Source organism: Microtus pennsylvanicus, chromosome 7 (assembly GCF_037038515.1).
Source record: "Microtus pennsylvanicus isolate mMicPen1 chromosome 7, mMicPen1.hap1, whole genome shotgun sequence".
NCBI classification, from domain to species: domain Eukaryota; kingdom Metazoa; phylum Chordata; class Mammalia; order Rodentia; family Cricetidae; genus Microtus; species Microtus pennsylvanicus.
Genome location: NC_134585.1, coordinates 1,930,519 through 1,941,142, shown reverse-complemented (window position 1 = coordinate 1,941,142; position 10,624 = coordinate 1,930,519). Strand labels below are relative to the sequence as shown.

Here is a 10,624-nt window from a genome sequence, read left to right as displayed (position 1 = left end):
AGTCAATACTGGTGATCAGGGCAGCTGTGGCTATAAAGGCAGGGGCGGAGCGAGGCTGTCAAACCTGTTTGAGACTAACTATAGCTTCGCCCGCCCGTGGAGAGAGCTCTGCTGGGCCGATGCCTGGTGGTCACTGATCAAGTGGGGAAAAGGGAAGAGTCTGGGACAGAAGGCTTCTCTGAAACCACCTTTCCCAGTCCCCGTGCAGATTCCGAGGGTCAACATGATGGGAATGCCAGTCTATATCTTATCTAAGGCCCCAATACTAAGTATCTTCTGCCTTTCTGGGGAGGAGAAAGCCCCTGAGAGGAAGCCAGGGGAAGCCACTAACTGCTGGTTTCCAGCAACACATGCCTCTCTCACCCCCGCCCTCCAGCCTCTTTCAGCAGCGTCCAGCCCAGTTTTGCTTCTAGGTCTTTCCGCATCCTGCATGCTTTTCTCCAAATGGAGATCTTTTTTGAGCAGACAGTGAGTAGAAAAGAAAAAGGATGACTGGACAGTAGAAACTCAGAGCAGAGAGGCTGGTATATTGGCAGACATAGTTTAGATTTTTTTTAATAGATAGTAAAGTTAGATAGCAGCTCCAAAATCAGGCCCGTCAGTTACTTTTCTTCTCCCTATGTTACTTAGATAACACTAAGTAACGCCACTCACACTGGTCTGTCTGACCTTTGCTTTCTTCTCTGATAGAACAAGCCGATACCCCACCCATCCCAGGATGAGCCAGTGTTATCCCAGTGCCAGGACAACCCCGTCTCCAAGGCAACCTTTACCAGTGAGAGGAGGGTAAGGGGCCCGGGATGGGGAAGTCTAAGCATTGACAGGCGTCCAGAGGACCGCCCCCTGCGGCGAAGCCTGGGCTCAGCTTCCTGTTTCCCTCGAGTTGGGCCTCTCGCTGGGTCTCTCCCAGCCCACGCCTTTCACCAACCCACATTCCCAACCTCAGTATCTTTTCCCATATCACACAGGCATGCACACGCGTGCACACACAGGGCAGAGTCCTAGCAAACCAAAAGACAGGCTGGAACTAAAAAGAACTCCCTTACATCCTCCATCCTCAAACCCCATTTCTGCACCTTCGTGGGCAGTTCGCCAGTGTCAAGGTTCCCTGTGGGACAGTGGGCCACCCTTCTCATTAATGAAGCGAGGAAACTGAGGCACAAAAAAGGTGCAGTGTTCAGGAGAGGTCAGAAAATCAAGGCCACCCTCCTCCCTCCTAACACCCTGCCTTATCCTGGTGGTCCTGGAGGCCTATGTCTATGTCCCCGACACACTCCCACGACCCTCGAGTCCCTCCATCTCGTGTCCCAGACCCACGAGTCCCTCCCTGTCCTGTCCCCGACCCACTCCCACGACCCTCGAGTCCCTCCCTCTCCTGTCCCCGACCCACTCCCACGACCCTCGAGTCCTCCCTCTCGTGTCCCAGACCCACTCCCACGACCCTCGAGTCCTCCCTCTCCTGTCCCCGACCCACTCCCACGACCCTCGAGTCCTCCCTCTCCTGTCCCCGACCCACTCCCACGACCCTCGAGTCCTCCCTCTCCTGTCCCCGACCCACTTCCACGACCCTCGAGTCCTCCCTCTCCTGTCCCCGACCCACTCCCACGACCCTCGAGTCCTCCCTCTCCTGTCCCCGACCCACTCCCACGACCCTCGAGTCCTCCCTCTCCTGTCCCCGACCCACTTCCACGACCCTCGAGTCCTCCCTCTCCTGTCCCCGACCCACTCCCACGACCCTCGAGTCCCTCCCTCTCGTGTCCCCGACCCACTCCCACGATCCTCGAGTCCTCTCTCTCCTGCCCCCGACCCACTCCCACGACCCTCCAGTCCCTCCCCCTCCTGTTCCCGACCCACTCCCACGATCCTCGAGTCCCTCCCTCCCCGGTCCCCTCCCCAGGCTCAGGGCGGGGCCGGCCGGTGAGTCAGCTGCTCCCTGAGCTAAACGGGAGGGACCCGAGGTGGTTAGAAGCTGGGTGTGGGGTGCACCGGGCCGGTGGGAAGCCGTGTCCGAGAGAAGGAAAGGGTCTGATCGGACTTGGGTTGCGCCGAAGGGACAGGATCCCCCGACTGGTGAGACCCGCCTTCCCTAGTCCCGGCCCCTCCCAGTTCCCCCAGCGACGGCTGCTTCCTGGTCCCCGACGCAACCATGGCCGAAGAACAACCTCAGGTCGAACTGTTCGTGAAGGTAAGAGCACCTCTTTCTTTGGCGACCCTCAGAATTTCTGCAAGCCAGTCCTCCCCTTTCCTTAGCTCCATCTCTCATGCCCCAACCCCTTTCCTCGCTGACCCCACCCCCATCCCCGGTGCTATCTGGCTGGGTTGCTGGGGGAGGGGGTGACTTGTGAGACAGTAATGAGAGTTCTGGACTCGCCCTGAAAAGTTTGTAGAAGAGGTTTCCAGCAGCCCAAAGGGTAGAAAGTGGACAAAAGGGGGTTTTCAGGAGTGAGAGAGTGGGCGGGGTATAGTGTAGGGTCCAGGGGTCCAGACGACCTAAGGACCGAGAAAGGGACAGTGGCCGGGTTTGAGAAGGTCAGAGGAGAATCGGCTAGGACATGTGGCCCTTAGAAAGAAAGATAGGGCACACACACACACACACACACACAGAGAGAGAGAGAGAGAGAGAGAGAGAGAGAGAGAGAGAGTCTGGTAAGACGGAAAGGCGCTCTCAGGAAGCAGCACCCTTGGGCTGAGGGAAGCCAGAGAAGGCAGGAAGGACATCAAAGTTTAGTAATCATTACTGATGAAGATGGGGCCAGGAGACCCCCTGGATTGGGTGAAAATGCCGGGCTGATGGGTGTGGAAGAAAAAGCACCCCTCCCTCTGTGGGTGTGGTCAAGGAGAAACGGGTCTCGCTTTTGGGTTTGGAAACCAAACCGCTGGCTGCAGCCCTCCTCGCCCACTCGGGCCTGTGCCCTCCAGCACCTGCCCCTCCCCGTCCTGGGAGTCTGTCTCCCTGTGTGTGCCTTCTCCCCACCTTCCGCTCCTGGGGCCTTCCTTTTCACCACTTCCCCCCATCGTGTCCATCTTGTCGGTGTGTCTTGCCTGTGTGACGGTTGTATCCTGCCTATGTGTTGGTGTGTGTTCTGTCTGTTTCTCCTTTTCGCTGGGGTTTCCCTGGCAGCCGGTCCCACTTTCTTGGCCCGGGGAAGTCAACTGAAGCCTAGGCCCGCCCCTTAGGTGTGGTCCCCTCCTCACATTCGCCTCCAGGGGCTGTTTTTACTCCTGGGTGTTGTGGTGCTGTAGAGATTCTGGCCCTACGGCCTGTGAGGGGACCTTGGAGAACCAGAGCCACGAATTAGGTGGGCCAGCAGAGAGAATGAAGGTTTAGGAAACTATAAGGGTGGCCCCAGCTGCCTCGGCCTCTCTGTATAGGTCCCTGCCCCCACTTCCTTGCCAGGAAGGAAGCTGCAGATGCCTGAAGACACAGAGATGAATCACCCTCAGTCTAGGGGGGAGGTGTCCCTTGGGGGATGAGGTCACCTGCATCCAATTAGAGAGTGCCCCCTTTGCTAGGCCCTCCATATCTCTCAGGTGAGGTCTAGGTCCTCTTGAGTGCCTGCCCAGCTTCCTGAAACAGCTTGGATAGAGGTTCAGTGAATGGGGACCCTGGTTTCTCAAAGCTTGTCACGATTTAACTGTTCCTCCCTGCCTCCCACCTGCCCATCACTGGGATGCCCTGAGTCTACCTCTGCTGAAAATGGACCCATTGATCCTCCCTAGGTGTGACCTGGACCCGAAGGGGAAAATAGCTCTGCTAAGGGGGTAGCTTGGCGAGTATAGCGGTGTATGGACAGCGGTGTATGGACAGCGGTGTATGGATGGCGGTGTATGGACGGCGGTGTATGAACGGCGGTGTATGAACGGCGGTGTATGGATAGCGGTGTATGGACGGCGGTGTATGGACAGCGGTGTATGGACAGCGGTGTATGGATAGCGGTGTATGGACGGCGGTGTATGAACGGCGGTGTATGAACGGCGGTGTATGGACGGCGGTGTATGGACGGCCGTGTATGGACGGCGGTGTAGGGACGGCGGTGTAGGGACGGCGGTGTGCGGACCGCGGTGTACGGATGGCGGTGTATGGACGGCGGTGTATGGACGGCGGTGTATGGACGGCGGTGTATGGACGGCGGTGTATGGACGGCGGTGTATGGACGGCGGTGTATGGACGGCGGTGTATGGACGGCGGTGTATGGACAGTGGTGTATGGATGGACGGCGGTGTATGGACAGTGGTGTATGGATAGTGGTGTATGGATAGTGGTGTATGGATAGCGGTGTATGGATAGCGGTGTATGGATAGCGGTGTATGGACGGCGGTGTATGGACGGCGGTGTATGGACGGCGGTGTATGGACGGCGGTGTATGGACGGCGGTGTATGGACGGCGGTGTATGGACGGCGGTGTATGGACGGCGGTGTATGGACGGCGGTGTATGGACGGCGGTGTATGGACGGCGGTGTAGGGACGGCGGTGTAGGGACGGCGGTGTATGGACAGTGGTGTATGGATAGCGGTGTATGGATAGCGGTGTATGGACAGCGGTGTATGGATAGTGGTGTATGGATAGCGGTGTATGGATAGCGGTGTATGGACAGTGGTGTATGGATAGTGGTGTATGGATAGCGGTGTATGGACAGCGGTGTATGGATAGCGGTGTATGGATAGCGGTGTATGGATAGCGGTGTATGGATAGCGGTGTATGGACAGTGGTGTATGGATAGTGGTGTATGGATAGCGGTGTATGGACAGCGGTGTATGGATAGTGGTGTATGGACGGCGGTGTATGGATAGTGGTGTAGGGACAGCGGTGTATGGATAGTGGTGTATGGATAGTGGTGTATGGACAGTGGTGTATGGATAGTGGTGTATGGATGGTGGTGTATGGATAGTGGTGTATGGATAGTGGTGTATGGATGGTGGTGTATGGATAGTGGTGTATGGATAGTGGTGTAGGGACAGCGGTGTATGGATAGTGGTGTATGGACAGTGGTGTATGGACGGCGGTGTATGGATAGTGGTGTATGGATAGTGGTGTATGGATGGTGGTGTATGGATAGTGGTGTATGGATAGTGGTGTAGGGACAGCGGTGTATGGATAGTGGTGTATGGATAGTGGTGTATGGACAGTGGTGTATGGACAGTGGTGTATGGATAGTGGTGTATGGATAGTGGTGTATGGACAGCGGTGTATGGATAGTGGTGTATGGACGGCGGTGTATGGATAGTGGTGTATGGATAGTGGTGTATGGACAGTGGTGTATGGATATTGGTGTATGGATAGTGGTGTATGGATAGCGGTGTATGGATAGCGGTGTATGGATAGTGGTGTATGGATAGCGGTGTATGGACAGCGGTGTATGGATAGCGGTGTATGGATAGCGGTGTATGGATAGTGGTGTATGGACGGCGGTGTACGGATGGCGGTGTAGGGACGGCGGTGTATCCATAGCGGTGTATCTATAGCGGTGTATGTATGTATAGAGAATGACCTGGGCCTAATGCTGGATGGGATTTCTTTGCAGGCTGGCAGTGATGGGGCCAAGATTGGGAACTGCCCCTTTTCCCAGAGACTGTTCATGGTGCTCTGGCTCAAGGGCGTCACCTTCAACGTGACCACCGTGGACACCAAGAGGTGGGTCGATGTGGGCGTGTATGCACGCGCTCACCAACATGAGCCCTTCTGCTTTAATGCTCCTTTGGGACAAATCTAATTCTCCTCCATCTCGATGTCCCCGTTTCTGCTTCTGACCCCCGTTTCCTCTCTTGATATCCGGCCCCTTCTCCAGACGGACAGAGACCGTTCAGAAGCTTTGCCCAGGTGGACAGCTCCCGTTCCTGTTGTATGGCACCGAAGTGCACACAGACACCAACAAGATCGAGGAGTTCCTGGAAGCCGTGCTGTGCCCTCCCAGGTACAGGGCTACTTGGGAAGAGGAGACAGAGCTGGGAGGCTGTGGGGAGCAGTAGGGCTGAGTCTCCTCCAGAAAGAGCTCAGTATCTCCCTCTGCCTTCCAGGTACCCAAAGCTGGCTGCTCTGAACCCTGAGTCCAACACCTCAGGGCTGGACATATTTGCCAAGTTTTCTGCCTACATCAAGAACTCAAACCCAGCACTCAATGACAGTGAGTCTCTTGGGGCAGAGCTTCGGTCCTAGAGAAAAGACCCTAGAGTTGATAGGCACCAGGAGTCCCTGGGAGTCTGGCTGTCAGGGAGTTGGAGCCGATGTCCTGGACATCTTCTGGGCCTCCACTGTGGCTTTACCCCTCAACCTCCCTGCTGCCTCCCTGCTAGGACTTTTGGGGTTAGAGGGGTTCTTGTTTTGTGTTTTGAGATTTTATTTATTTATCCTTATTTAATTTTTTTTATTTATTGTTTTTTCAAGACAGTGTTTCTCTGTAACTAGCTGTCCTGGAACTAGCTCTTGTGGACCACGCTGGCCTCGAACTCACAAAATCCACTTGCCTCTGCCTCCCGAGTGCTGGGATTAAAGGTGTGCATCACCACCACCAGGCAGTTTTATTTATTTTTATGTATGTGAGTATTTCCTGAATGTTCATCTGTGGACCCATGTATGCAGAAAAGTGCTCTTAACTAATCTCTCCAGCCCCATGACCAGATTTTTCTTTTTTTTTAGACCGAGACGGGGTTTCTCTGTGGCTTTGTAACCTGTCCTGGAACTCACTCTGTAGACCAGGCTGGCCTCACAGTCACAGAGATCCGCCTGCCTCTGCCTCACGAGTGCTGGATTAAAAGCGTGCCCCACCACTGCCCCCTAGAGTTCATTCTTAAAGTGCACCCTCACGCATGCCGCACACACCACTACACTTGCTGCCGCGTTACCAGGCACCCAGACACTTCTTTTACTATTTTTACATAAGTAGTTTGCTTTTTGGTGAAGTTGGGGTCTGATTCTGAGAGGGTCCTTTTTAAATCTGCTTCCATATCTGGAAGTGGAGGCGATATCCATTTCCCAGGCCGACACGAGAAGTACCTGAGACTTTGCTCATAGATTGCTTAGACTAGGAGTATGAGGTGTGATTTAGTGTATAGAGTTTAACTAGTGTGTGAAACCCTACACTCAATATCTAGTGCTCAGGGGGAAAATTGCAAGTCAGGGACTGGGGAGATGGCTCAGTCAACACAGTGCTTGCCATGCAAGTATGCATCCCTGAGTTTGGATGCCCAGCACCCATGTCAAAATCCAGGCAGGATGGGCAGCTACTAATCCCAGTGCTGGAGAGGTAGAGGTAGGAGAAGGTTTGGACGGAGACAGTCCAGCTGGTCTTGTCTAATTGGTAAGCTCTAAGGTCAGGGAGAGACCTTGTATATAATAAAGTAGGGACTGGAAAGATGGCTCACTGGTTAAAAGCACCCACTGCTCTTACAGAGGACCAGGGTTTGGTTCCCAGCACCCACATGGTAGCTCAGAGGTTTCCATAATTCCAGTTCCAAGGAATCTGAACGCTTTTCTGGCCCCTTCAGGCTCCCGCATGCACAAGGTGTACATATACTCCACAGGCTCACACACATGCACAGAAACAAAAATATATAAATAAATCCTTTTAAAAAAAAGATGGTGTCGTTGAGGAAAACACTGGATATTGACTTCTGACCTCACACATGCAGACATATGTACACACGCATCTCACACACACAGTTTAATAAGAGCACACATGGTGCTATTGGTTTCTTTAATCAAATTCAGGGTCTCACACGCTAAGCAGGTGCTTTAGATCTGAGCTATGTCTAGCTATGTCCAGAAGGCTCTTCGTGGGCAGACTGTCTTCCCCGGTGTTTACCGTTCTAATCAGCTTCCCCTCTCACACAGATCTAGAAAAGGGGCTTCTGAAAGCCCTGAAGGTTCTAGACAACTACTTGACATCCCCCCTCCCAGAAGAAGTGGATGAAACCAGTGCTGAAGATGAGGGCATCTCTCAGAGGAAGTTCTTGGATGGCAATGAGCTCACCCTGGCCGACTGTAACCTGTTGCCAAAGCTTCACATTGTACAGGTGGGTGGTCGCTGTGGGAGGAGAGGATGGAATGATAGGATGGATCATACAGGTGAAGACTTTTGAAAATGACCTTTTATTTATTGTAAGTGGGCGGGGCACAAATGGGGTATGGAAGACAATTTGAGGGAGTTGGTTCTCTCCCTCCTCCATGTGGATCCCCAAGACTGAACTTCAGTCACCTGACCTGGGTGCTAGCCTATCCCTTGGCAGTTGTTGCCCAATTAAGAGAATCCCATCAGTAAAACAAGCCGTGGCTGTGCAGTGTCTGATCAGGAGCAGCCTTCCAGATTTTCTGTGTGTGCCTGTGTGTGTGCGCGTGAGTGCCTGTTTGTGTCCAGGGTTGCTTCTAAGAAGGCTTTTCCTGCATCTGTATCCCTGCCAAATCTCAAGTTTAAACAAAGCAGGATTCTCTCGTGTCTACATAGTAACTCTCTGTATAGCCCAGGCCTCCCATTTCCTCCCGAGGAAGACACAAGTTGCCCTTTCCTATGTTTTTGTCATAGCCTTAAAGCTACAGTGTAACTTAGTAAAACAGGCCCGTTATCCCTCCCCCACAGATCGACTGGCTGATGAGTAGCGCTGGAGAGAGCTGGGCAAGGTGGCTCCTTCCTGTGATCCTCAGCATTCTCCACGCTGAGCTGGAGGGCAGCCTTAGCTGCAGAATGAGACCCTGTTTCAAATGAAATAGTCTCCTCCTTCCTAAAAAAAGGGAGAGAGAGAGAGAGAGAGAGAGAGAGAGGAACCAGATGATGTTTGATTAGTTCTTGCCCACAAAAAGGTTGAAATCAAATCAAATATAAAACAATCATATCAAGGTAATGATATATGACCTGAAAAATCAAATCAAATGGAAAAAAGGAGACAAAATTCACTACAAAAATAACATTACACTTTGCTAATGAACTTTTCCTCCTTGTGTGTGTGCTGGAAATGGAATCCAGGGCTAAGCATGTCCCTATCCTATCTGTGTCTCACCCCGCCTGTGTGTGTATTTAATTACTTGTGAATGCAGGTGCAGGGAGTTAGATCCAATGTGGGTGCTGGAAATCAAGCTCTGGACTGGGACAAGAATAGTGGATGTACCATTGAGTCACTGCTTTAGCCTCTCTCGCTCTCTCTCATTGCTATTTTTAAAATTTATTTTGGTTTCTTGAGACAGTTAGTTCTGGCTATCCTGGAACTTGCTATGTTGACCAGGCTGGCCTAAAAAGCAGAGATCCTCCTGCCTCTGCCTCCCAGTGCTGGGATCAAAGGCATGCACCACCATGTCTGGCTTCTCTTCTTTTTTAATCAAGAGGAGAAGAGTTAAACCACAGAATAGGTTGGTCTGGTAAGGAGCTGGCTATTAATAATTGGGTTTGAGAAAATGAAAAGTTGAGCTGGCCATCTTGGAGATTTCAAATGTCAGGTTAGATAAGAAGCCGGGCGGTGGTGGCACTCACCTTTGATCCCAGCACTTGGGAGGCAGAGGCAAGCAGATCTCGAGGCCAGCCTGGTCTAAAGAGTGAGTTCCAGGACAATCAAGGCTACACAGATTTCTGTCTTCAGAAAAAAGGAAGGAAAAAAGGAAGGAAGGAAGGAAGAATGAATCAGTGAGAGGATCTAATGTGGCTGGAGTGATGGCTCAGGGGTTAAGAGCAGTGGCCACTCTTCCTCGGGCCCCGGGTTCAGTTCTCAGCACCCACACAGCAGCTAACAACCGTCTGTAATGCATTGCAGAGGATCTGACACCCTCCTCCAGCCTTTACAGACACTGCACACACATTGTAATGCATTGCAGAGGATCTGACACCCTCCTCCAGCCTTTACAGACACTGCACACACAGAGGATCTGACACCCTCCTCTATCCTTTACAGACACTGCACACACATGGTGCACCGCCATACATGTAGGCAAAACACTCATCCACATAAAATGAAAATAAATTTAAAAGATTTAAAGACTCTGGCCACAGGGGTGCGTACCTGTGCTCCCAGCTCTCAGGCTGAGGAGGAAGGCTGTGGAGATCGGGCCAGCCTGGGTTACATAGAGAGAACCTGCCTCAAAGCAACAGCAACAAAAAAACTCACTGGTTAAGAATTGAAGCCAGATGGTCTGGAAGACCCTGGAGGAAGAGAAAGACCAACAGCTCCAGAGCAAAGCAAGCGTGTCTACCCTGGGGCTAACAAGCCAACTTCTCTCTAACCCCCAGGTGGTGTGTAAAAAGTACCGAGGCTTCACCATCCCAGAGGCATTCCGTGGAGTTCATCGGTACTTGACCAATGCTTACGCTCGGGAAGAATTCGCCTCCACCTGTCCAGACGACGAGGAGATAGAGCTGGCCTATGAGCAAGTGGCCAAGGCCCTGAAATGAGCAGCTTTTTAAGGCTCCCTCGCCCACTACTGTGCTCTCCATAGAGGCTCTGGGAGGCTGCCTGGTGGACACTCCAGAAGAGCCAGTGTCAGGAAATCCGGGGCACTCGTGAGGGGCTGAGGGAGAAGGGGGGGGGAAGCATAGGCAACAAGGGTAAGATTTTTATTGTGGGGTGGGGGTGGGGGGTAAGACAATGTATTTCGGTAATAAAATACAGAACGAAAATCTAGTGTTTTTTACACGAAGAGGACTTAAA

General features: G+C 52.7%; 1 protein-coding gene across 1 annotated transcript; it reads left to right on the top strand.

The window, feature by feature from the left end:
- Positions 1 to 1,964: 1,964 nt before the first annotated feature.
- Clic1 (chloride intracellular channel 1) lies at positions 1,965 to 10,589 on the top strand. The gene is made up of 6 exons (XM_075979434.1): positions 1,965 to 2,185; positions 5,524 to 5,633; positions 5,788 to 5,913; positions 6,017 to 6,123; positions 7,830 to 8,011; positions 10,207 to 10,589. The coding sequence occupies exons 1-6, from the start codon at positions 2,147 to 2,149 to the stop codon at positions 10,366 to 10,368; spliced, it is 726 nt and encodes a 241-aa protein (XP_075835549.1). The 5' UTR covers positions 1,965 to 2,146; the 3' UTR covers positions 10,369 to 10,589.
- The last annotated feature ends 35 nt before the right edge of the window (positions 10,590 to 10,624 follow it).

Coding starts and splice junctions, on each gene's coding strand:
- Clic1 (XM_075979434.1), top strand. CDS start 2,147: ATGGCCGAAGAACAACCTCAGGTCGAACTGTTCGTGAAG. Junction 5,634..5,787: donor ACCACCGTGGACACCAAGAG/GTGGGTCGATGT, acceptor CCCCTTCTCCAG/ACGGACAGAGACCGTTCAGA. Junction 5,914..6,016: donor GCCGTGCTGTGCCCTCCCAG/GTACAGGGCTAC, acceptor TCTGCCTTCCAG/GTACCCAAAGCTGGCTGCTC.